We start from the raw sequence: 27,421 nt of genomic DNA, 5'->3' as shown, positions 1-27,421 counted from the left end.
CTACCTCTCTTAGGGTATGTCTACACTACGAAATTAGGTCGAATTTATAGAAGTCGGTTTTTTTGAAATCGGTTTTATATATTCGAGTGTGTGTGTCCCCACAGAAAATGCTCTAAGTGCATTAAGTGCATTAACTCGGCAGAGCGCTTCCACAGTACCGAGGCAAGCGTCGACTTCCGGAGCGTTGCACTGTGGGTAGCTATCCCACAGTTCCTGCAGTCTCCGCTGCCCATTGGAATTCTGGGTTGATATCCCAATGCCTGATGGGGCTAAAACATTGTCGCGGGTGGTTCTGGGTACATATCGTCAGGACCCCGTTCCCACCCTCCCTCCCCCCGTGAAAGCAAGGGCAGACAATCATTTCGCGCCTTTTTTGTCTGCTGCCAGCCAAAGATGTAAAGGATAGATGGAGTGGGTCAGAGCAAGAAATAGACCAGATTTGTTTTGTACTCATTTTCCTCCTCCCCTGTCTAGATCACACTGCAGTCAGTCACAGAGAAGGCGCAGCGAGGTTAATCTAGCCATGTATCAATCAGAGGCCAGGCGAACCTCCTTGTTCCAATAACAACGATAACTTTGGTGCACCATTTCTTATTGGAACCCTCCGTGCAGTCCTGCCTGAAATACTCCTTGATGTACAGGCACACCCTTTGTTGATTTTAGCTCCCTGAAGCCAACCCTGTAAGCCGTGTCGTCAGTCGCCCCTCCCTCCGTCAGAGCAACGGCAGACAATCGTTCCGCGCCTTCTTTCTGTGCGGACGCCATACCAAGGCAGGCATGGAGGCCGCTGAGCTCATTTTGGCAATTAGGAGCACATCAACCACCACACGCATTATCCAGCAGTATATGCAGCACCAGAACATGGCAACGCGATACCAGGCGAGGAGGCGACGTCAGCGCCGTCCCGTGAGTGATCAGGACATGGACACAGATTTCTCTGAAAGCATGGGCCCTGCCAATGCATGCATCATGGTGCTAATGGGGCAGGTTCATGCTGTGGAACGCCGATTCTGGGCTCGGGAAACAAGCACAGACTGGTGGGACCGCATAGTGTTGCAGGTCTGGGACGATTCCCAGTGGCTGCGAAACTTTCGCATGCGTAAGGGCACTTTCATGGAACTTTGTGACTTGCTTTCCCCTGCCCTGAAGCGCATGAATACCAGGATGAGAGCAGCCCTCACAGTTGAGAAGCGAGTGGCGATAGCCCTGTGGAAGCTTGCAACGCCAGACAGCTACCGGTCAGTTGGGAATCAATTTGGAGTGGGCAAATCTACTGTGGGGGCTGCTGTGATGCAAGTAGCTCACGCAATCAAAGATCTGCTGATATCAAGGGTAGTGACCCTGGGAAATGTGCAGGTCATAGTGGATGGCTTTGCTGCAATGGGATTCCCTAACTGTGGTGGGGCTATAGACGGAACCCATATCCCTATCTTGGCACCAGAGCACCAAGCCGGCGAGTACATAAACCGCAAGGGGTACTTTTCGATAGTGCTGCAAGCTCTGGTGGATCACAAGGGACGTTTCACCAACATCAACGTGGGATGGCCGGGAAAGGTGCATGACGCTCGCATCTTCAGGAACTCTGGTCTGTTTCAAAAGCTGCAGGAAGGGACTTTCTTCCCAGACCAGAAAATAACTGTTGGGGATGTTGAAATGCCTATATGTATCCTTGGGGACCCAGCCTACCCCTTAATGCCATGGCTCATGAAGCCGTACACAGGCAGCCTGGACAGTGGTCAGGAGCTGTTCAACTACAGGCTGAGCAAGTGCAGAATGGTGGTAGAATGTGCATTTGGACGTTTAAAGGCGCGCTGGCGCAGTTTACTGACTCGCTTAGACCTCAGCGAAACCAATATTCCCACTGTTATTACTGCTTGCTGTGTGCTCCACAATATCTGTGAGAGTAAGGGGGAGACGTTTATGGCGGGGTGGGAGGTTGAGGCAAATCGCCTAGCTGCTGGTTACGCGCAGCCAGACACCAGGGCGGTTAGAAGAGCTCAGGAGGGCGCGGTACGCATCAGAGAAGCTTTGAAAACCAGTTTCATGACTGGCCAGGCTACAGTGTGAAAGTTCTGTTTGTTTCTCCTTGATGAAACCCCCCGCCCCTTGGTTCACTCTACTTCCCTGTAAGCTAACCACCCTCCCCTCCTCCCTTTAATCACCGCTTGCAGAGGCAATAAAGTCATTGCTGCTTCACAGTCATGCATTCGTTATTCATTCATCACACAAATAGGGAGATGACTACCAAGGTATCCCAGGAGGGGTGGTGGAGGAGGGAAGGAAAATGCCACACAGCACTTTAAGCACAGCACTTTAAAAGTTTACAACTTTAAAATTTATTGAATGACAGCCTTCTTTTTTTGGGGCAATCCTCTGTTGTGGAGTGGCTGGTTGGCCGGAGGCCCCCCCACCGCGTTCTTGGGCGTCTGGGGGTGGAGGCTATGGAATTGGGGAGGAGGGCGGTTGGTTACAGAGGGGCAGCAGCAGCTCAACCATACACTGGAGCATTCTGGTTTGGTCCTGCAGCAGCCTCAGCATTGAATCCTGCCTCCTCTCATCACGCTGCCGCCACATTTGAGCTTCAGCCCTCTCTTCAGCCCGCCACTTACTCTCTTCAGCCCGCCACTTACTCTCTTCAGCCCTCCACCTCTCCTCCCCGTCATTTTGTGCTTTCCTGCACTCTGTCATTATTTGCCTCCACGCATTCGTCTGTGCTCTGTCAGTGTGGGAGGACAGCATGAGCTCGGAGAACATTTCATCGCGAGTGCGTTTTTTTTTCTTTCTAAGCTTCACTAGCTTCTGGGAAGGAGAAGATCCTGTGATCATTGAAACACATGCAGCTGGTGGAGAAAAAAAAAGGGACAGCGGTATTTAAAAAGACACATTTTATAAAACAGTCGCTACACTCTTTCAGGGTAAACCTTGCTGTTAACATTACATACATAGCACATGCGCTTTCGTTACAAGGTCGCATTTTGCCTCCTCCCACCGCGTGACTACCCCCTCAACCTTCCCCCCCCTCCCTGTGGCTAACAGCGGGGAACATTTCTGTTCAGCCACAGGCAAACAGCCCAGCAGGAATGGGCTATACTGAGTGTCCCTGAAGAAAAGCACCCTATTTCAACCAGGTGACCATGAATTATATCTCACTCTCCTGAGGATAACACAGAGAGAGAGAGAACGGATTTTGGTTGAATGCCAGCAAACATACACTGCAATGCTTTGTTCTACAGTGATTCCCGAGTATGTGTTACTGGCCTGGAGTGATAAAGTGTCCTACCATGAAGGACGAAATAAGGCTGCCCTCCCCAGAAACCTTTTGCAAAGGCTTTAGGACTACATCTAGGAGAACCGCAAATGCCAGGGCAAAGTAATCCTTTCACATGCTTGCTTTTAAACCATGTATAGCATTTTAAAAGGTACACTCACTGGGTCCAGGAGGCAGCCTTGGGTGGGTTCGGGGGGTACTGGCTCCAGGTCTAGGGTGAGAAACAGTTCCTGGCTGTCGGGAAAACCGGTTTCTCCGCTTGCTTGCTGTGAGCTATCTACAACCTCCTCATCATCATCTTCTTCGTCCCCAAAACCTGCTTCCGTATTGCCTCCATCTCCATTGAAGGAGTCAAACAACACGGCTGGGGTAGTGGTGGCTGAACCCCCTAAAATGGCATGCAGCTCATCATAGAAGCGGCATGTTTGGGGCTCTGACCCAGAGCGGCTGTTCGCCTCTCTGGTTTTCTGGTAGGCTTGCCTCAGCTCCTTCAGTTTCACGCGGCACTGCTTCGGGTCCCTGTTATGGCCTCTGTCCTTCATGCCCTGGGAGATTTTCACAAAGGTTTTGGCATTTCGAAAACTGGAACGGAGTTCTGATAGCACGGATTCCTCTCCCCAAACAGCGATCAGATCCCGTACCTCCCGTTCGGTCCATGCTGGAGCTCTTTTGCGATTCTGGGACTCCATCATGGTCACCTGTGCTGATGAGCTCTGCATGGTCACCTGCAGCTTGCCACGCTGGCCAAACAGGAAATGAGATTCAAAAGTTCGCGGTTCTTTTCCTGTCTACCTGGCCAGTGCATCTGAGTTGAGAGTGCTGTCCAGAGCGGTCAGAATGGAGCACTCTGGGATAGCTCCCGGAGGCCAATACCATCGAATTGTGTCCACAGTACCCCAAATTCGAGCTGGGAACGTCGATTTAAGCGCTAATCCACTTGTCAGGGGTGGAGTAAGGAAATCGATTTTAAGAGCCCTTTAAGTCGAAATAAAGGGCTTCACTGTGTGGACGGGTGCAGGTTTAAATCGATTTAACGTTGCTAAATTCGACCTAAAGTCCTAGTGTAGACCAGGGCTTAAAAATTTCTCAATACTTACTTCTGAAGGCCACACCCACCAGCTTGCACCAGTTGTCTCATTTAGAAAATACTCTGGGTTTTACTTATGACAAGAATGACTTAGCTAGTTGTTTTGTTGAGGTAACATACAGTCTCAAACGGGACTATGTTAATGCAAACTAGTTGCCTTTTAGAGCTCGCCAGCAGGGTCTACATGGGCCCAGGTGGCTAAAAATTAAAATACTTCCGTAACAACCACTTTTGCAGCAGCTGCTCTGAAAAAAGTGGGAGGAACCAAGCTAACTCTCCCACAAGACATGTGATGGAACTCAGTAGTGGACTGTTTTGAGCACTGTATCAAGAACTGGCCTAATCTGATGACAGTTTGTGAACAAAATTGTGAAAAAATAGATGGCATTGTCACAGCCAAAGTTCTCAACATTGGGCTTAAGAGAAATGTTGAACACATGCTGAGTACCCTGAAGCCTATTTCTGTAGCCTTGAACAAAATGCAGGGAAATAGCTGTTTTATTGCTGATACTGTTGGAAGGAACTGAGTGAGATCTTAAAAAGAGAAATATGCAATGACAGAGTTAAATTACAAGCATTAAAAAAATTAATGGGACAAGCACTATCTCCAGCTCATTTTCCTGCGAATATTCTCAATACTCGGTACCAGGGTCAAACCTTAACTGCTGAAGAAGAGGAGTTGGCTATGACATGGACATCCAGCAGTCATCCCTCCATAATGCCAACTATAATAAACTTCAGAGCTAAGGGTGAACCATTCAAGAAACATATGTTTGCTGATGATGTTTTAAAGAAAATCACACCAGTGAACTGGTGGAAGTCACTTAAGCACTTGGATTCAGAGACTGTTGAAGTGATACTCTCACTTTTAACAGCAGGAACTTCGTCTGCCAGTGAAGAGAGAATATTTTCTAACTTTGGACTAATTCATTCCAAACTGAGAAATCGTTTGGAACCTGAAAAAGCAGGAAAGCTTGGTTTTTTGTTTTGTTTTGTTCCCCCCACCCCAAGATTATGAACAAACAGGAAAATGAAGGTGAAAACGACTGAGTTAGCCACAGAAGCCAATATTTTAAGTTTCTCATGTTGACCTGGCTGACACGGTCGATTTTAATTTTTGTTTTGTTTTTTTTAAATATTTCATTTAACTATTTTAGTTAAAACAATTTTAACAAAAACAAACCTGATTTTAAAAAAACTTGAATGTTTAACTAAATTCGAAAATTCATATGCTTGTTTTGTTAAAATATGTTTGCTGTTGAAGAAAAAAATCCAGAATACATAACATTGTCGTTTTATAAATAAAATAATTTAAATGTCTGTCTGGTGGTGATCTTCTCCAAATACAGCATGGCAAGAAAATCCTCCAAATATTAATGATTAACCTGTTGAACTGGAGATAGTTCACCTCCCAATGACTTCATAAATATCTGCTTCAATTACCTTTGGTAAATGAAATAACCAAACAATCATTCATTTTCTGATATAGTTGTAAAACTAACTTGAAAAGTTTTCAAAATAAATCACTTAAAAATGTATAGTGTGTACCTTCTAAAAATGAAACCTACATCTGTATCTGAGTTGTGAAGAATATGTATTAAGGTTATAACAACCAACAAGAATGCACTTTTTATGTAGAAATCCGTGATTAAATTGAGTCTTCCTGACTAGTGATTTAAATCATGATTTAAATCAAATTGATTTAAATCAAATCCACCCTGACACGGGCCAGTTAGAATGCTTTACAAATCACACCCCTTTGGTGCAATTTACTGCACTGTATGGACAAGCCCTCAGAACATGTATTGGTATCGTGAAGAGCTAGCAAATTAGTATCCTCACTCTTCCCTCTGTTAAGAAGATAAGTCTATGATGTATCCTATTCCTTACCTCTACGTGGTGGTGGGGAATCTCTTCTCTCTCCCTGGTGTAAAATACTTATTCTCTGGCAAATGTTCTGAAATATTAAAAAGTTTTATTTATTTTAAAAATAGAAAAAGCCTTGTTAAATATTTAAATTAGTTAAGGATGTAATGAAGAGAGAGCGGAAATAAATGCTAAATACGTAGGTGAGCATTTTTTGCTCAGCAAATCTCAAGGTCCTTCTGAGCAGAGCAGAAGCTATATTCCACATTGTCAGCTGTCCTGAGGCTGCAGAATCCTGTTGGGAAAATAAGAACATCTTTTATTGCAGTGAGACAAAAGTATTAGCTATGGAAGAAATCATAGTTGATTTGCAAGTAGCATCTATGTTTAATTTATGGCTTTCTCAGCTATCTTGAGGTTTAATGACAATTAGAAAACACAAAAGTGACAGCTTGCATTGTGACAGAACAGAGATTGGGAAGGGGAGATCTTTGCCAAATTGGAAATCCTGATTGATCCCCTTGAGCATTGACAAAGAGTTTGAATGGAAGCCTGGCTCTCTGGATTGGTGAATATCATGAGCAAAAATTCCAATATTCTTGTATTATTTGATAGAAACTTTTTTTTTCCAAGTTGACAGTGGGTTTATCAAAAAGATCGGTATTAATGGACGTAAAATAGATATGAAAGTCTAGGGCTATATTTAAATGTTGTTGTGTTTGTAAGTGTACGTGCTTAATAAAGTAATATGGTTTGCAGCAATCATTAATGTTGGACTTTTTGAGGTGGGAGCATAAAACCTGGTGATGGATAACACTTTGTTAATGTCAGTTTAATTTTGTCTTTACATTTGTAAAAAACATAATTATTATTTTTCTTTCTTGAACAGAAATTCTGTTCCAGTTAAGAAAAATATATTCTAAATGGATTTTCACATGTAAACTGTTACATCTGATTAAAAGTGATAAGCTCTGTAAAAGGCAGTGTCTTAGAGTATTTGGATAGCTTACGTACTAATTGGTTTTTCAACTGTGCTGTGTCTGGATCACCTGCGACTTTTTATTCATCATCATGTTTTGCTACAAGGTAGAGTATCTTGTAATTTGTTTGTTGTCTTTCTTTTGTTAAACGATTTTCTAAAGATGTATTTTACTTCTATGTTTTGTTTGTAGCTTGGGCTGGTTTTCTTGATTTCTAAAAGTTGTTTTTTCTGAAGAGTGCAGTGATACATATTTGGTATGAGAAAGGGTTGCTCTTCTGGTTTTATTTCAAAGCAGATAAAATGAGTTTCATAGTCTTGTTGGTGTGTAAGGTAATTATTATAAAATTAGAGAAATTTAAGTTTCCCTAAGAAAATGAGATCAAAGATTATTTTATCACCTTTGTGCTTTATGTTTAACTTTGAATCTTTTGATTTCTAGATAGCTGTCCAATAAGTACATACTTATTGTTATGAAACCTGCAAGACCTATATTAAATTATCATTATGCTGCTTATATATTGTACATTTTAAACATTATTTTCATGCTTATATTAAATTGTTTTGAAGGGTATTTGGAATATGCAGCATTAACCTCAGCTTTGTTTTCTACAGAGATTAGTCAGAAGATTTATGTAGAACGGTCCATAAGCTCTCATAATTGGTGTCATTAGTAATAAAGAAGACAACTTTCACCTTAACAGGATTTTCTCTTATGTGCAGCTTGCCCAGTTTAGGCAACGGAAAGCACAATCTGATGGGCAGAGTGCATCCAAGAAGCAGAAAAAAAAGAAAAAGGCATCAAACACCAAAGATGAAGAATCTATACAAGATGGTCCTGATATTGACCGGTCACAGGGTGATGAGACATCCACACACCAAAGAGGAGCAGCTGCTACTGCGGAGTTTGCTATAATGAGGACTTTACGCAGTAGAGAAATGATCAAACATGACCAGACGTATACCATTGAAGTAAGTGTTATCTGGTCTTAAGCAATTACATTATTTTCTATTTAAAGATGGGCTCTTTATATTTTACTAAACTGCAATGAATATGCAAATAAAAATGAGTGGGTATTATGAGAATATTGACATTATTCCCTTGCCTCAACCTCCATGCTGACATCCCTTTATGCCCAGAGCTGACACTTTCCATTTGCTTGCTGGTGACATATTTTCTATGGCATGATAACTGAGCTGTAGAATATGAAGCATTTGTTGGCACAGTTGTGTGCATTCCTTGATAGGATAAAAGCTATATGTATTTTTTTAAAAGCTTATAATAAAATGAAAAGTATTACATAGGAGTACCCCCAGAAATTTTTTACATGGTTTGCACAACTGAACCCCCTAGTGTTCTTCCACTTTGGGGCTCTCCACTGCCCCTCTCCTGGCCAGCTACCCTATGCAGGTGCTCACTCCAGCTCCCTGTACTTATAGTACGTCTTGAGGCTCTTGATGAGCGAGTCCTGTGGGCTCAGCAAAGGGGACATGAACTTCTAGAAGCAGGGTGAGGCTGGGCAGGCTTCTGTGGGGGAATCCCTGGTGCGGGAGCTGGCCTATGGCAGCAACATTGAGAAGCAGTGCTGACTACCCACCCAGGTTTTGCCCCATGGCTCTTCAGTGAAGGTGAGTGCTGCTGGGCCAAAATTGAATGACTGGTGTGACCTAGTGTGTGAGGGTAGCAGTGCCATTTAGGTTTGGCCCTCTACCTGAGTCTGAGTGGCTCTGTGACCCTCATGTGTCAGGTTTTAACAGCACTCACTCAACAGGCCGCGGGGCCTAACCTGAGTGGATCTGTGACCCTCATGCACCAGGTCACAATACCAGTGACTCAGTTTGGCCCCCTGCTCCCCGGCATGATGGAAGGACTGTGGGGCCAAAACTGAATAGGCAGTGGGTCAGCCAGGGCTACTTCTCCACGCTTCTGCCATGGGGCCAGCTTCTGTACCAGGGCTCCCCTCTCAATGATACACATCGTGTGTACCGTGCCTACAGCTGTCTATGCCTCTGGTATTACACTGTTATAGTTTTAAATAAGTACAATTGTGGTTACTGGTAAGGAGAAAAAAGCAAACCTAAGCATTTTTCTGGAATTCATAAAGTAATTTGATTCTTGCTGGTTAATGGTGACTAGGAATTTATTTTGAAAACACTAATTTGGGGGAGGAATTGGATGGTTTAGGGAACTTGGTGCTCCACCTTTTACTACTCGTTGGAATTTAACTCTGGTCATTAGTGACTCAAAGTGTTTACCATCTGAAGGTTAAAAAATGGCCTAAGTGAGATGGATTGGCAGTCGCAGTTCAGTTCTGAGTGGACAAGTGTTCCCATAACAAAATTCAGTACTATTGTTATGCATCGAGGAACAAGAAATGCAAGCCATGCCCACAGAATGGGAGACTGTATCCTAAAGCACTGACTATGAAAAGGATCTAGGAGTCATAATGGACAAGCAACTCAACATGACCTTGATGTTGTGGTACAAAGGGCTAATGTGATCCTTGGATGTATAGATGGGGGAGTAGTAAGCAAGAATAGGGATGTGATTTTTACCTCCATATATGGCATTGATGAGACTGATACTAGTATACTGCATAGAGTTCTGGTGTACACTTTTTAAAAAGGATGTTCAAAAATTGGAGAGGATGCAGAAAAGAGACACAAAAACGATTTGATGGTTGCAGAAAATACCTTAAAGTGGAAGACTTAAAGGGATCAATCTGTTTAGCTTATCAAAAATAAGATTGGGGGAGGGATAGCTCAGTAGTTTGAGCATTGGCCTGCTAAACCCAGGGTTGTGAGTTCAATCCTTGAGGGGGCTATTTAGGGATCTGGGGCAAAAATTGGGGGGTTGGTCCTGCTTTGAGCAGGGGGTTGGACTAGATGAGGAGGTCCCTTCCAACCCTGATATTCTATGATTCTAAGATTGAGTGGTGACTTGTGTATATAGTGTATAAATACCTTCACGGGGCAAAATACTGGGTACCAAAGGGCTTTTTAATGTAGTGGAGAAAGGTATAACAAGAAGCAATGGCTGGAAGCTGAAGCCAGACAAATTCAACCTGGAAATAAGGCTCAAATTTTTAACAATGAGGGTGATTAACCATTGGAACCAACTACCAAGGGTAGTGGTGAATTCTCTAGTGCTTGATGTCTTTAGATCAATTCTGGATGCCTTTCTCCAAGAAAGGCTTTAGTCAAACACAGTTTATTGATAGGGCTCAATACAGTGTCAACTGGATGAAATTTAAAGACCTCTGATATACAGCTATAGACCTAGATATTTAAGGGTCCCTTATGACCTTAAACGCTGTGAATGTTGGCAGTCTGATCTACCAGGTGAAGGAACTGAATGGTGACTGAGCTATCTTTTTTAGCTCTGCAGGTGGTTCCTCTGACAGAGGGGCATCTGAACAGCATAGTATTGTATTTGTTGTGTGGACAAATAGCAAGAACTTCAGTTTCTGGAGTTGTCTGTCAGCTAAGTACCAATTATAAACATCTAGTTCATATGAGAAACCAAAAACCAGTAAGTATTTATGTCACATTCATTTTCAGCGAACCTTTGGTTCCAGCAATTTAGTTGTACTGGACTTTAATTAGTATGATAAGACTGTTAAATTATGCATTTTTTTACAGTGATAAGTGGTACCTTTTCTCACCATTCTGACCTAAGTTAACAAAAATCTTTCAATTCATCTTTATTACGTTTTTAAAAGTGATGGGTGAACCTAGTTTTAAGAAAACGAAACTCATAACACTGGCTAAAGAAAGGCAATGTATAGACAGCTGCTTGTCAAGTTGACCTATTATACTTCAGCTAATACACCTTGATCCCGACCTGCAAATGTCTCTTGCTGTTCCAACCTTGGGCTTTTCTTGAGCAGGCTGCTAATCGTGCCATTTGTGTAGTGGTATTGAGATATGGACAAACATACAGTAGACAGTAGGGTAAGAATATTTCCTGGTGGCTTGATATTTGAATCTACCTATCCTAAAGTGAAAGGCTATGTGTTGTCCTATACTGTGCATTAATGTAAATGATAAAAGGCAGAATTATAGAGTTGCTGATTCATGACACTATAGATAAGATTGTGAAACCCTTCCATTTTATAAAAACCTCTTTTTCCCACAGAGTCATAAATTGGCTGTCTAGATTTTTGGAAAAAGAGGAATAAAAATTGGAATACAAGGTCTCAGGAAAGAGACATCTTCAGAAACCTCTTTTATAGAATTCCTTTTTAAAAAAACTTGCACAAGATTTTTTAACATAAATATACATTTTGTAGGTTTGCTGGTTTAATCTTTTGTGCTCTTAATTAAAAAACTGGCTTTAATTTAAACATCAAATGGAATTGTAAGAAATTGTCTAGTCTGATTGTTTTTGATATTTTAGGAAGATGTTAAAACACAGATGTTTTAATGTGGTTATTGAATATGCAGTGACTACATTTTTGTTAATAGATTCATAGATTCCAAGCCCAGAAGGGACCGTTATGATCATCTAGTTTGACCTCCTGTATAACACAGACCATAGATCTTTCCCAAAATAATTCTTAGAGCATATGTTTTAGAAAAACACCCAATCTTGATTGAAAAATTGTTATTAAGGGGGAGAGTACACCACAAACCTTGGTAAATTGTTCCAGTGGTTATTTATGCCTCGTTTCCAGTCTGAATTTGTCCAACAATTAGGTCAGATTATGCCTGTCTCTGCTAGATTGAAGAACCCATTATTAAATATTGTTCCTGACATAGGTACTAATTATAGACTGTAATCAAGTCACCCTTTAACCTTCTCTTTATTAAGGTAAATAGATTGAGCTCCTGGAGTCTGTTACTTTAAGGCATGTTTTCTACTTCTTTAATCATTCTTGTGGCTCTTCTCTGAACCTTCTCCAATTTTGCAGTATCTTTCTTGAATTGTGGACAGTAGAACTGGACACAGTATTCCAGCATCACATGCACCGGTGCCAAATACAGAGATAAAATAACCTCTCTATCCCTACTCAAGATTCCCCTGTTTATGCCCCTGAGGATCACATTAGCCCTTTTGGCCACAGCATTGCACTGGGAGCTCACTTGCAGCAAATTATCCACCAAAACCCCACATCTTTTTCACATGCATATTTAATACACGTGCTAAAAACATATTTACACTAATGTGAACTATTAGTGTATATAGAGTAACTCATACATCTCCATTTTTTATTCCGATTTACACTTCAGGGCTCTCCTCCCCTGCCAAATAATGTGTTTCTTGCAATACCACGTAGCAAAAGCAATACCCACTAAACGGAAAGGATTTGGAAGTGTCAGTGTTCTCTCCTGATCAGCTGAGCATGGCACCAAATAGTGTGGTTTAAGAGTGGACAAAAATGCCAGATCTAGTGGTCACTAGTTATAAGAGTTCCCAATAAAGTGAAGAGGTGCAAGGTGCAGATTTACTTAGTGTGCTTGTGAAAAGAGATTCAATGAAGAAAAGTGAAGTAGAATGATATGATTGTGGCAAAAACAAGAGAAACTATGCTTACAATATATTGTAAAGCATAAACTGCGGGTACGTAAGCAGGATATTTTCAAGAGGGGTTTCATAGTAGTACTCTCGGTTATGGCTTGCTAACCCTACACTGGGAGAAGAAGCAGAATTTATAACTTCTTTGGCTCCCCTCCCTTCTCACCAATGGCCAAAAAGGTCTTTAATAAACTCCACCTCCCACTCCTGTACTCATTAAGAATGTTTGAGGTTAGCCTGTCAGTCAAAGAGACTAAACTACAAGTTTCTATATAGAACCTTAGCACTGCCAAAATTGTCTTGTATACTTTGTCAACTACTGTAGACTCCTCTTTAAATGCAGTTATACCCCTGAACTAGATATTTCAGAGTAACGATGCAAAAGGTTAACCTGTAAGCATTACCAGTTAACCTGCCTTAAACATTAACCCTGGGCCGGCCGGCCAGCTGGCCTGCCAACCCCAGTGGCCACACACCCTGGAGATGGCATGAGCCCAGACACTTAATTGGTTAACCATTTAAACAACATTTTATCATTTAAACGGTTAACTTTTTAAATGGTATTTACCTCCCTATTTCAGAGGTCCTTGCAAGTTGAACAGCAACATGTGCTTTAATTAAATTTAAATTCTGATAATGTATTCCCAGTTTCCCTATTTATAGAGCCCACTTCTGAGTTTCAGAACCACTCCTAGTAGTAACACAATTGAACTGTTTGCTCCATTCAACAAAAGGAGTTTCCTATGGAGCACCACAAGCTGCTGTAGCCTCCTCCAGGAGGGGGTCCTGAAAGAAGCTGTCAGGGCGAGAGGAACTGGTTTTGAGAGTGAATTTAGGAGTCTTCTCTTATTGTGACAGGGAGGAAAGAAAAAGAAGGAAAGAGGTACCATATTGCACCAGTCTGTCCCTCCTTTGATTGATTTTATATAGGAAAGAGGAAGGAGGCAGGTAACTTGATAGAGCTGGGGGAGAGGAATAATGGGATAGGGGAGCTGTTATGCAGAGAGAAGAGGGAAGGATTTAAACTGTTGGAATAATAAAGGCTGTATGGCCTATACAGATATAGTAGTACAGAGAAACCTTCCTAACCAAATTCTTTAGGGAGAATGTTATGAATACATGTTCTACAGTGGTGCTGTGGAGAGTTACTATCAATCTGAGTAAGCTGGCTCAAGTACTCTTCCAATTCACATTTGCCTGTGCTAAATGGGATAGAGCCTAAACTTACTTTACTTTTTTTTTTTTTTTAACAGCAACAGACTTTATATGAAAGTTTTTGAAAACTTTTTGGTGGTTGTAACTCAAATTTGTAGAATGTTGTCACCACTGTTCATTAATAATCTGAATCTTGCTAATTATTCATATGTATTTCTTTCCAAAAAGACCACTGAGTTCCACCTTAATGAAGTTGCTGTTAAATGTAGAACTTTTTTTGCTGCATTCCATTTAGTCTCAATCAGGACCATGTTAGTCAAGCTAAATGAGAAGTGCTTTGGAAGTTCAGCAATTATCTTCCAAGTTTAATGTTTTAATATAGTATCTGTATTGGAGTTAAAAAGCCAAAATAGATTGTTATGTATCTTGTACTTTACTGTTTAGTGCTGTAAATGTACTGATAGACAAACTAGATTATGATAATCAGACTAGAGTTTGCTCCATTGGAGGTGCAGCCCAAGTAGTAGCCAGGTTCAGGTTAATCTCTCCAACTGAGATTTACAATGCATTTTCTTAGAGCTGTCTGCTCTTTCACCCAACATTATTGTCTTGACACAACATCCTATAAAGATCTAAAGCAAGATTACTGGAAGCATTACAAGGGATTATTTTCTAGCTGAATTTCCAGTTCTTACTTACCTCATCTTTGTAGTAGGATATGTCTTTTTGGTTTTTGCTTTTGTACAACAAAATATATTCAGTAGTTGATGTATGTTGCATTTTTAAGTGTCATGACTGGATTCTCTTTGTTCTTCTAGTATTTCTGTAGATAAAATAAATCACAGCTTTCTGTGATTTTTCTGATTTTGAGTTTTCCGTGTCAGCAAGTGGAACTAGAATTTCCAAATAATAAAAAAAAAAAAACCCAAAAACAGAGTCCTGAAGAAATCCTCATTCTTGATGCAGACCATAGCAGATGGAATCAAAGTGTTTCTATTTCTTTACTTTATGGGTTCCTTTTCTTAGACAGAAGGGATCTGTTCAAAGGACTGAAACTTTTCTTTCCCTTTCTTGGTTATATCATCAGAATTGTAACGAGGGCCATTTTGTTTTCTTTATTCAGCATTTGCAGTCTCATTGGCGACTTCAGTTCATGGGCTTTCTTGCTCTTTTCCTGGGAAGATTTCACAAGATATCTAATTCCCTTTCTTTTAGGATTAAAAGGGTGTCTAATACCTCTGATTAGCAAAATTCACTAGAAAAACTCACCAGAACCTTTCACCTGAAGAAGACTGTTGTTTTTGAAAGGCACAGATAGTCCTTAAAATTCCTTAATAATCATGTTAGAGTGGTTCCCCTGAGAGAAGTCTGTAGCAATCTGACAGACATAATTTCTCATCGGAGTGTTGTATAGGAGCCAGTTTAAGAAAGGTTGGAGGAGGGAAGAGGAGTGTCTGTTTTTGTTAGAGTCCTGAAGATTACTACAGCTTTTATTATTGTAACTGATAAGAAATAACAATCCCTCTTTTCCCATCCATTGTATCTCTCACCTGAACTTGATCTGTAATGTCCTAAAATCATAGTTGCTATTCTATTAGCTGAGAAAAGTTTATCTCCTTGCTTGGAAAGTGAGAGATATGGAGAGGGACTCGAAATCCGATTTCTTGTATATAGTATAATTTAAATCTTTGGGCCTGCCCTAAGTTTGTTTTAAATTGCCGTCTGTCCAGTTTGCTTCTCACAAAGATAATGATATTCTCTGTTTCGTAATTTATTTGTGGTTGGTTACTTTTTTTTACTATTTTAAAAACTCTGATCTCTTCCAAGATGAGCCCCACATGCCTGGCAGCATTTTAGACCTAAATTACACAACAAGCCCCTTTTGATTTAAACAAATCAAAACAAAATAAACTTGGAGCAGTAGCTCTTGATTGTGCTTTTCTCCAGACAAGTGTATGTTTAGTAAACCATCTTAAGAATAGACCAAAGAATTTTAGCTTCTGGCCAAGCCAAAATTTATCCCAATTTTCCATATTTTATTTCCATAACTTTCTCTAAATTCCTACAGGGTTAGTACCTGAGATCTGCAGCATCTTATTAGGTAGTTCAGGTTTTTAATTTTTAAGTTCAATTACTTCTGACATGAAAAGATTTCAGCTTTGCTAACTCACTTTTCAAAATACATGATGTCAAGTTAGAGGCAACATAACTCTTCAGTATTAATAAAAGAAAATACAATTCAAATATCATTCAGATAGTGTACACTATAATTTCAAAATGTATAATATAGCAGCTAAATCGGGGTGGGCAAACTTTTTGGCCTGAGGGCCACATCTGGATATGGAAATTGTCTGGTGGGCCATGAATACTCACGAAATTGGGCGTTGAGGAGTGAGGGCTCCGGCTGGGGGTGTGGGGGTTGGGGTGGGGCCGGAAATAAGGAGTTCAGGGTGTGGGAGGGGGCTTCAGGCAGGGGTATGGGGGGGTGAGGGCTCTGGGGTGCGTGCAGGAGGGTGGGACCGAGGGGTTCGGAGGGTGGGAGGGGGATCAGGGAGGGGGCAAGAAGTTGGGGTGTGGGAGGGGGTCTGGGTGGCGCTTACTGGAAGCAGCGGCATGTCCCCCCTCTGGTTCCTATGCAGCGGCACGGCCGGGCGGCTTTGCATGCTGTCCCATCTGCAGGTGCTTCCCTTGCAGCTCCCGTTAACCCCATTTGCTGGCCAATGGGAACTGCGGGGGCAGCGCTTGGGGCGGGGGCAGCGTGCAGAGCTCCTTGGATGCCCATACGCATAGGAGCTGGAGGGGGGACGTGCCGCTGCTTCTGGGAGCCGCGCAGAGCAAGCCTCTGATCCCGCTCCTCGGCAAGAGCTTAAGGGCTGTATTAAAACATCTAAAGGATCTGATTCTCCCCCTGGGCCATAGTTTTCCCACCCCTGTGCTAAATAAACACCCGCTGGTGATAGAGAGAGCCCTGAAATGTTAAGCTTATTATAACAGGGTGGCTCTCAAAGAAAGATGCAGAAACAGGGGGATCTCGAGTAGGAGTAGAGAGTTATTTTACTCTGTATTTGGCACTGGTGCTACCGTTACTGGAATACTGTGTCCAGTTCTGGTGCCCACAATTCAAGAAGGATGTTGATAAATTGGAGAGGGTCCAGAGAAGAGCCACAAGAATGATTAAAGGATTAGAAAACATTCGCTACAGTGATAGACTTAAGGAGCTCAGTCCTTTTAGCTTAACAAAGAGAAGGTTAAAGAGTGACTTGACTATTGTCTAGAAGTACCCACATGGGAAACAAATATTTAGTAATGGGCTCTTCAGTCTAGCAGACAGGCATCACATGATCCAATGGCTGAAAGTTGAATCCAGACAAATTCAGACTGGAAATAAGATATATATTTTTTAATGGTGAGAGTTATTAACCATTGGAACAGTTTACCAATATTGTGGTGGATTCTCCATCACTGACAATTTTTAAGTCAAGATTGGAAGTTTTTCTAAAATATCTGTTTAGGAATTATTTTCGGGAAGTTCTATGGCCTGTGTTATGCAGGAGGTCAGACTAGATGACCACGATGTTCCCTTCTGCCTTAGAATCAGTTAATTTAATTGGGGCCACTGGGAGCTTCATCTCCCAGTGGCCCCAATCCATCCATAAGATGACTTGGCATACGCACTAGCAATGATGACTGCTCTTACAATAGCAATCAGATTTGTTGGTGGTGAAATAAGTTATTCGGAGGAAAGGCTGTAAAGCTTTTTTCCTTAAAAATAAAAGAAGGAAAAAACTGTAAAAGAAGAACTTAGACACCTTCAGCTGTGATTCTAAAATAATGATATTCTATCTCCTCTCTCCCCCTCCCCTCCGAAATGGATGGAATTCCCCTTACACCTATTCTTAGCATTCCTTCAGAAATTAAACCTGTAGGGTATCATCCGTCACTTGAGGATGACACACCTCAAATGAGGGTTGGAATCAGCTCAGTGAATGAAAAACAACAAGCCCACCTTTAATATTGGCCATATGACATCAGTACATGGTATAAAAGATTGTGACTGTTTCTACTGATCTGTCTGAATCCTAAAATCCAACCATCTCCGAGACCCCTTAAGGGCTCCACAGCGGGGTAGAGTAATCTTAACAGAATCAAAGGCCTATTCCATGAGTGACTCAAATAAGCTCTACACTGCCACAGAGAAGTCTGTAAAAAGAAAAGGAGGACTTGTGGCACCTTAGAGACTAACCAATTTATTTGAGCATAAGCTTTCTTGAGCTACAGCTCACTTCATCGGATGCATTCAGTGGAAAATACAGTGTGGAGATTTATATACACACAGAACATGTAACTTTCTCCTCCTTCATAGACAATGCTTGATGGATAGGAGCTTCTTGTTGTTTATAGTGCCCAGAAGTGTGCTAGTATATTTTATGTAGCTCGTGGTACAAATAAAAACAATTGGTTTTCCCCCAGAGGTCCTACAGCCTAGAGTTTAGACAAGATATGAATGAGAGCACACAAAAAGTGGGAGAACGTCCAGAGGAAGAGGAGAACAAGAGTTACAGAAATATATGACTATCAGAATCTGTGTGTGTGTGTATACTTATGTGTATCTATAATTTTGTTATCCCTTTTTGGCCCAAACGATTAGCCAATTTTGGGGGTCTTAGAGGCTGTTTCTGTTGGGGGAAAGATTAATGATGGGGTCATGTATTTCTTTGATGAAATTGTGTTTACTTACAAAGAATGTACGTAAAGTCCTGTTTCCCTGAATGCAAGCAGGAATCAAATGACAGGAGATAGTTTCTTTGCTCATGGTTCCAAGCCCTCTTTCCAGATGGCACGCTACCCAAAACTTGATATCTTAGCTTTTTCTCAAGGTCATGCTGTAAGGGCTTCTCTGGTGGTCTCTGGAGCTTCTTTGCTGTCTTCTCTGTATGCTTCTGTAGTGATTCGGTTGCTTCTTTCGATACACACAGCTCCCTCAAGCAATATCCAGCTCCCCTGCGTTTGTGTTCAAACAGTATGGCTCAACTCTTACTCCAGACTTCCATGTAGCATGTATTTTGGGCAGTGGCTCTTGTAGTTGCAGCTATCTATTCTATTTGACATTTATCTTGAATGAAAAACAGCTGTTATACCCACCAGCTTCAAAGAGGTTTCACCTAATCCTGCAGTATAACAACATAGGGGGTACAGAGTCTTTTAAAAAATTTACTGTGAATTTTTAAAAAGATTATGTGAATTGTTTATACACTAAGCCAATTTTGTTGTTGGAAAAAGGAAAAGATGGGAAGGTGAGAGCAGGAGAGGATGAAGCATGTGGAGAGGATTGGCATAAGGGAGGGAATGGGGAAACATTACTGGTAAAGATCACAGTTACACAGGGGCATGGCTAGGCAGGTAGAAAAAATAATTGGTGACACTGCCAACTATTGGATTAGTAAATCCTAAGTGATGGGTCCTGAGGAGTTTGGGAATTGAGAGGGGCAGTAATGTTGGTCAAGGCAGGAGAGAGAGAGTAGGAACACTGACAGGAGACAGAGTTCTCAGAGGAAAGAGGGAGAGAGGGGAGAACTAAGAACATGGAAGGAGAGGTAGAAACTAAAACAACATGGAGAAATAGGGAGATAGGATTTTGAAGGTGAGAGAAAGTTAGTGAACGTCTATAGTATTAATACCACCAAAACAACTCAACTGAAGGAAAAGCTTTTTAAGGAGAAGAAAAGAGATAGGAAGATAAAAGAAAGATGAGAAGGGAAAGTGACATAAAAGAAAATGAAGTATAATAAAAATATGTGAGAGAGTAAGTCAGGCTACTCTCTCAGCAGCTGCCCCAGCAAATTAGTTTTATGTTGAAGGGCAGAGGACTGTTTGCTTATTAGAGAACTCTATTTGAAAATAGTTTGTCTAATAAAATTAATTTTCATTGGAGGAAAGAGTAGATACCCAATGACATAAAGGAAAAACTGAATCCAACATGCACCATCTGGACAAAGGGCTGCCAAAATTATTGTTATCTCTTTCTTTCAGCCTACACAGACAAGCTCTGGATTGAAGACGTACACTCTGTCTATAAATACTAACATAACTCAGTGCAGTTGCTCTGCAACAATAGAAAGTTTCATTTTGGTTTGACTGTAGATTTAAAAGATTAAGTTCTGTGTCGCTGAAGAAAAGGGAAGCTGAGCTATTTAAAAATTCATAAAAGTTAAGGTAAAAATCTCAGGTTCAAATTTCCTATTCCATGCTTGGAATTTCTTGCCTATGTGAAAAAGAGAGGGAACCAATGATAGAGAAAATTCAGAATCTGAAAAAAAATTACATCATAAAAGACCTAAGGTCAAATTCTGCAGTGCCTTAACTCCATACAGCTCCATTCAGTTTAGATCTGATTTGAAGTCAGTTGGTTTGTTTTGTGTATAAATTAACATAGAATTTGTTCATTTTAAGTGGAATGGCATTAGAGAAAGGAACTAAGACAAAGATCTACATAATAAACAGTCAGCACTTTGTGTTCATTAATCCTTACAAGCACTCGTGTAAGGAAGGTAAGTATGAGGAGGAAAACAAATCACAAAATACCTTAGGGTATGTCTACGATGGAGCCAGAGGTGTAATTTCCAGCTTGGGTAGAGTCATGTGGGTAGCTTTGATTGAGCCAGCATGCTAAAAATAGAAGTGTAGCCGCTGTGGGCAGGTGGCAGGATGGGCTAGATTCATGAGTAAGTACCTAGGGTCCTGAGCAGGATTCTGGATAACGAACCCATCCTGCTCCCTGCAACTACGTTGCTTTTTTTAGTGCACAAGATCAGTCAAAGCTAGTGCACGTATGTCTATCCGAGCTGGAAGTTACACCTCCAGCTCAAGTGCAGATGTACCTTTAGTGTATAAGGAATTCATATAAACTTTAAAAATGAACCACAGAAATTAATTGACTTATTCAACACCAGAGCGGGCCAAAATTTGGAATTTCTGTTTTGTGTTCCTGTGAACCAGGGTTCTGAAAATTTTCATTTCAGAAACACTGAAACATGGTGTTTCTGAAACTAAATAGGCTTCCCAGATTTCCAGGACCTGCTAAATGAAGAGGACATGATTCATATCAGTTTCACTGCTGCCATCCCTGGCTAGTAGCCATGAAACTGATTTGAATCAGGGCAGCAGCTGTGGGGAGTAGGGAATATGCAGTTTAGTTGTTTGCCGGGTCAGTCCCAGGGTAAAACAGAGACAATGTGGGTGAGGTAATATTTTATTGGACCAACTTCTGTTAGTGAGAGAGACAAGCTTTCAAGCAGCACAGAGCTCTTCTTCAATCTGGGAAAGGAACTCCCAGCATCGCAGCAAAATGCAATATGGAACAGATTGTTTCCCGTAAGTAGTTAACACATATTGTAAGGGATCATTCAAGTTACAGTGGCCTGTTAACACCTCAGCAGTCACAGGACAAAAAGAGGGGTTTGTGTGTTACAGATTGTTGTAATAAGCCATAAATCCAGTATCTCTGTTCAAGTCCATGATTGTTGGTGTCTAGTAGAGTAATAACTTAAGCTCCCAGGGTTATCTTTTCAAAGCGTTGTGCAGGTTTCCTTTGAGGATGAGGACTGATAGGTCAGATATAGAGCGATCGCTTTGTGAAAAGTGTTCACTCACAAATGGTAGTGGTTTTTGTCTTTTATCGTTCTCCTGTGTGAGTTCATTTGGGAGCGTAGTGATTGTCTGGTTCCACCCTCGTAGTTGTTGTTGGGGCACTTAGTGCACTGGATTAGGTATACCACATGTTGTGATAGGCATGTGTAGCCCAGGAGGCCACCTTCCCCAGGAGTCAGGCAGCCTGGGGTGCCAATTGGCCAGATAGTCTGGTTCAGGGGCAGGGAGCCAGAAGGCCATGAGAGCCTTGGTGTCCTGCTGCGATGTTGGACCCCTAAACTGTGGGGGGATGTCTACATTGCAATAAAACACCCATGGCTGGCCCATGTCAGTTGACTTGGGCTCACAGGGCTCGGGCTGCAGGACTATAAAATGCAGTGTAGCTGTCTGGGCTCAGGCTGAAGTCTGGGCTATTGGACCCCACAAGGGGGCATGGTCCCAGAGCCCAAACTCCAGCCTAAGTCTGGACATCCACTCTTCAGTTTCATAGTCCTGTGAGCCTGAGTCAGATGACATGGGCCAGCTGTGGGTGTTGTATTGCATTGTAAACATACCCTGAGAGTCATGGCTTGAGCCAGGGATCCCAGGTTGTCAGGCTTTCAACCTCACAGCTGGGAGCCTGGAAGTCTTGAAAACCATGGCTTGAGCTAGGGTTCTCAGGGCTTCCAGGTTCCCTGCTGCGGAGCCAGGAGCCCATCCTTGGCTCCTTGTCCAATTCCCGGTCTCCTTGCTCAGCCAGTCCTAGTCTTCCCCTCAGGGCTGCTCATCTGAGTCCCAGTTTCCTCCCAGCTCCCAGCCAGTGCCAGTCCTTCTGGCTTTTCATCTGATCTGTTGCCCTCCCTCCTAGACTCAATTCCTCTTCACGCCCTGCTCTCAATCTTTTCCTACCCTGTTCACCATCCAAGACTCCTTGCTCAGTCAGTCCCAGTCTCATTCTGCAGTCAGTCTCAGTTCCCCCTTACTGGCTCCTTGTTGAGTCTGTCTGTCTCCATCCCTGGGGTCCTTATCCAAGCTCTGTCTCCCAATGCCCTCCCAGTCACCTACCTCCCTAGCTTATTGTCTCAGTCCCTTTTCCCACCCTGTTCCTGTTCTCCCCTGCACACTGGCTTATTGTCAGATCTGGTCTCCTGCATGCCTTCTCTCCCGAGTGATTTCCAGTTGTAGTCTACTTCCCCAGTCTCTCCAGCTCCTCATCCATCCCCAGTCTTTGTTCCCCCTTCTCCCCAGTTTCCCCTCTTCTTTTCCTCCCCAGCTTCCTGTCTCCCTGTTCCCAGGCTGTGCCCTTGCCTAGTTAGTGTCCGCACCCCCTCCCCCTCCAGCTGCCAGTTCCAGTTTCTGTCTTTACCCACACCACACCAGCTGCCAGATCCCAGTCTCAAATCTTCCTCCTCAACCCCAACTCTGTCCCAATTTGCACCTTCCCTTCCCGAGTCTGGCTCTTGTCCCCTCTATATTTGAATCAGGCACTTTCCTAGTCCATGCAGCCTAGGCACCAGCAGATATGGTGGGGGACTGAGAGCACTGAATACTCCTGTGGGCATTCTGCACCAAAAAATTAAATATTCTGCGCACAATATTTTAAAATTGCAAATTTTATTGTCAAAATAACACTACATAAACCCTACAGTTTCAACTATTTTGGTATTTCAAAATAGCTGTCAGCAAGTATTTCTAGGTATTGGTTACAAGGGATGGATCTCTTGATGACTACCTGTTCTGTTCATTCCCTCTGAGGCACCTGGCATTGGCGACTGTTGGAGGACAGGATACTGGGCTATATGGACCTTTGGTCTGACCCAGTATGGTTGTTCTTTTGTAACAGTACAGACACACACAAATTCCTCCAGGAGTAGGGAGTTAAAGAAACCCCTATGACAACCCAGTTCCTGTTTCTCTGCCCCTTACCCCTCCCCACCAGAGCCCAGCTAGGGGGCAAGACATCCACAACCCGTCCTCCCCCAGAGCCCAGCTGCAGGCTCTCCCTCGCCCAGACACCCATCCTCCTTTCTCCTAGAGCCCAGGGATCCAGAGGGAGAAACAGCCTGATGCTCGATACCAGGCTTTCATGGAGTTTCATGCCCGCAGCCCTCTCCCTCTCTCAGGACATGCTGGGAATTGCAGTTTCCAGGAACCTTCTAGCTCCCTCCTGCTTCTCCCAGTAGTTTCTTCTATGTGCAAGTTGGGCTCTGCTGAGTCCAGTGGACCCCAGTGAGGCTAGCAGCGCTTCAGCCCATTTCTGTGGGGGAAAGGAAATTCTGTGCGCACGTCAATTTCTGCAAAATTCTGCACTGCACAGTGGCACAGAATTCCCCGAGGATTAACAGAAAAGACAGTCTTCCTGCATTCAGCCCCTCTGCAGCTGCAATTACAGGGAAAGTCCTGCTGAGCCCCTGTAGCCCTGGGCAAAAAACCGTGCTCAGTTAGGATGGTGTGAGAGTAGTCACACATTGGAACTGCGAGAGGCTAGAGCATGCTGAATGCGATGGAGTTTTGCAGATTTTATTTTAGCTGTAAAGTTCTAACAAACCTCCACTGAACATGTGCAAATTGAGATTTTAGAAAGCTTATAACTTGGCCAAATTTGACCAGATTTTCCTGGGAGTAGCAAAAGGCATATCCCTGCCACAAAACCCACCCTCCTGCCAAATGTCAAGTCACTGCTCCAAAGCATGGGGCGTTCAAGCTCCTCAATGGAACCATAGTAAGGATTTTTTAATGTGACAAAACACTATATCTTTCCCTAAATTCCTTCTCTGAAATGGCAGAACTCTTTTGACTGAAATGTTCCAAAATATTTAGCCTGCAGCAGGTACCTGGGACAGAAGATTTCAGCCCAAATGGTTAAAGTTTTGCAGTGTTACGTAACTGAAAGCAGGATTTTATAGTGGGAAATGTCAGACAACCTGACATAAGTGGTGCTGCCAATTCCGCTTATAATATTTTTTCTCCTGGGTAACCAGTGGCTCCTATTCCTCTCTACCTCAAGGCAATCCAGATTATATGCTCTGATTAGAGATTTCATATCTCCTATACCTGGGCACAGCACATTTCTTGTTATATGTTTTGGTGAAGGGTGAGAGGTAGGAGAAGATACAAAGAATAATCAGGAGCTCTGTTTGTGTGTTGAGGAAAGGAGGCAACTTACACACACAGTTCGCCATTAAAAAGGAAACAAATGCAATTCAGTGCACAATACTGACTTTACTATGGTATTTATACGTTTAGAATGTATACCACAGTGAGATATTTGAACCCACTGTACATGAAGAGCCAGCCTTTAATGCCTCAGAAGCCCAGAGTGGTATGGCATGCTCTGACATATGCACGATGAGAGCCATACAAAAGTATAATCAGAACCTCTAGTCTGATGTAAGAAGCAGCTATTGCAGAAAGGGAGAGAGCAAAAATCCCAAGAAAACATGCAAGTCCTGAAAGATCGAGAGAGTACATAAAGGACATTGATGTAATGTATTTAATATTTAGACTATGGTAGCATCCACAGCGTAGAAGGGGTAGGTGAAGACACAATCCATGAGGTGAAGAATTTACAATCTCGCCCAGCACCTTCTGGGTCTGTACTCTTGAATACCAAAAAAAAAAAAAAAAAAGGAGGTTCTATTTGGTGTCTACAGTTAACGTTGGAGATATTAATAGCAGTATTTGAAATGCCAAAGATCACAGAAAACTAATATTGTAGAATTATAACCAGATCTCATTCTTAATGCATTTGGTAGAAATTTAAGGCCATATAGTTTGCACATTGGGAATTTAGAATGCAAAACTCCAACAAATTTAAATATTTTGATGTGAGCAGGCATGTAAATCAGGCAGTGAAGTACCATCAACACTTTTTTGTCTAAAATAAAGGTATTTTCTTCATCAGCTAATAGCCAGCCACTATTCAGAAATTAATTTAAGATTCTGGAGTTTTTATGCTAGTTTTCATAGAGGTTGTAGTCCTGTCAGTAACAATAATACATTCAAATATGAATGAGTTTCATTTCTCGTATGTGGAATCTTGTTTCACAATAACAATAAGACATTCTCCAGGCTCAGTGATTTCAGTATCAGGTTTATTATTGATTGCTCTTCTTGCTTTAAGGGGTACTCAATCTTTGGCCCTGTCCCTTTATTCTACTATCCAAGAAGTGCTAGAATTGGGGGGGAAATGCTTATGTGTCACTTATTAAATACTCTTTTTTTTCCTACACCTGAGGTATTCCTTAAAAGTGAAATAGCATTAAGTGCTGAAAATAGGCTGTATATGGACTTTTAAAAAGTATGCTACTTTTCAATTTCCGTGGCTACTTAGAGTAACGTAATCTTTGTGATTCTAGTGAGTATGTAGGGGATTTTGTGCCAAGATAGGTATGTTCTGAGCAATGCCTACATGTCTGGTACTGTTGAATTCTAATCTTCCTTCTGAAACAAACTTCCTGTGTTGCCTTAGGCAAGTTACTTAGCACCTTTGCCTCAGTTTCCTCATTTGTAACATTCCCTCTGAAGATTGTTGTGAGGTTTAAAATCTTTTGGAGGTGGAAAAATGCATGGAATATTGAATAAAAAATAATTAGAAAAAAACAGACTTAAGGTTAGTAAAAGAACTGTTTGTTTGTACAGAAGTTATACATAAAGTTATTTCATAAGCTTGGACCCAGATGTGGAAAAAAAAAAGTCCTGTTTCTGGATATTCTACAGGACACAGATAGTATAACACGCAAAAATTCAGACCTAGAATGTAAGCGAGGAATCGTAAACCTGAAACAAATTGCACAGATATAGGGAGTGAGAAAGGAAAAAAATAGTTTCATGTGCATCACCCTAGTCAAATTATTTTATTATTATTAGCAAATGATTTTTTAAGAGAGAAGCCATACTTCCTTTAAAACTGAATCCTGAGGGTTCAATCAGATGAGATATATAGAAATTAGTGATTCCTATTGACTGATAACTATTGGAAGTATACAGCAATGGGGTAAAATGTAAAGAAAGGGGACAATACAGCCTCACAGAGAACTTCATTTTCAAGTGAGTGAGCAGGCTTTGATCAGCCATAGGAAATGAAATACAATTCTTTAGACCCACAGAATATAAGATGAATATTTGCAAATTGTTGCCAGTTCTGAATACTGCCTACAGAGGCTGAGGCAGCAAGAGAATAAAACAATAGACATGCGTTATTAAGGCTTGATTCAAAGCCCATTGAAGTCAATGAAAATCTTTCCACTGATGTCAGTGGGCTTTGGATCATGCCCTTGAAGTAAAATACATATCCAAAGAGGTTTAATTTGAGCTCTTTTGGCCAGTATTCTGCCGTTTTCTTCAGACAAATCTTTTGGCAAAACAATTCAATCTTAACAGCCAAACAGGAGATTTATCCAAGCTACCAGAAGTACCACCTATCTGAAAAACAAAACTGTGTGGACATCCTCTTGGAACCTTGGGGCCATCCACAGTAGTCTACCCAGATGGAAGAGAGAACATGTATCTTCAATTAGCAACTCAGAAACAACAGTGCAGAGCTGTTAGGATATGTAAAGATGTGGGGTCCAGAACGATATCACCATTTTTGCCACATAATATGTGTATTTGCTTCAATCAGTGATGTACACACACTGAAAACACACCAAAGATGTCATGTTGTCAGTCTTTTCTGAGAGTGAACCTGCTAGAAATAACAGTTGTGGGGAAATGGAGTGCATGTTATACAGGTGAAAAGTAAAACTGAACCATAGAAACAGACAGTCCAATGTGATATTTTCTCCCTCTAGCTTAGATTCAGTTAATCTGAGGTATCTTTTGTCACTGTGTCAAGAGTAGGAGGTGATCTGTTTGTCTATTGCTGCTGGTGCCGCATATCAGTTGGAAGCCTTCCTAAATCAATGTAAAAGGAGTAAAATG

The 27,421-nt window shown here is 41.9% G+C and overlaps 1 protein-coding gene across 13 annotated transcripts in view; it reads left to right on the top strand.

Annotated features, from left to right (window-relative positions):
- Positions 1 to 27,421, top strand: part of AKAP9 (A-kinase anchoring protein 9) — a 209,566-nt gene that overhangs the window by 38,039 nt on the left and 144,106 nt on the right. For 11 of the 13 annotated variants that reach the window (XM_073333990.1, XM_073333987.1, XM_073333989.1 and 8 more), the window contains exon 2: positions 7,924 to 8,172. The exons of the other annotated variants lie outside the window; for them this stretch is intronic. In XM_073333990.1, coding sequence (XP_073190091.1) covers positions 7,924 to 8,172 — 249 coding nt within the window. The remainder of the gene's footprint in view (positions 1 to 7,923; positions 8,173 to 27,421) is intronic. 13 annotated transcript variants of the gene reach the window in all.

Source organism: Lepidochelys kempii, chromosome 2 (assembly GCF_965140265.1).
Source record: "Lepidochelys kempii isolate rLepKem1 chromosome 2, rLepKem1.hap2, whole genome shotgun sequence".
Taxonomy (NCBI): Eukaryota; Metazoa; Chordata; order Testudines; family Cheloniidae; genus Lepidochelys; species Lepidochelys kempii.
The sequence above is the reverse complement of the archived record's forward strand: the minus strand, read 5'-3'. Positions and strand labels throughout refer to the sequence as shown.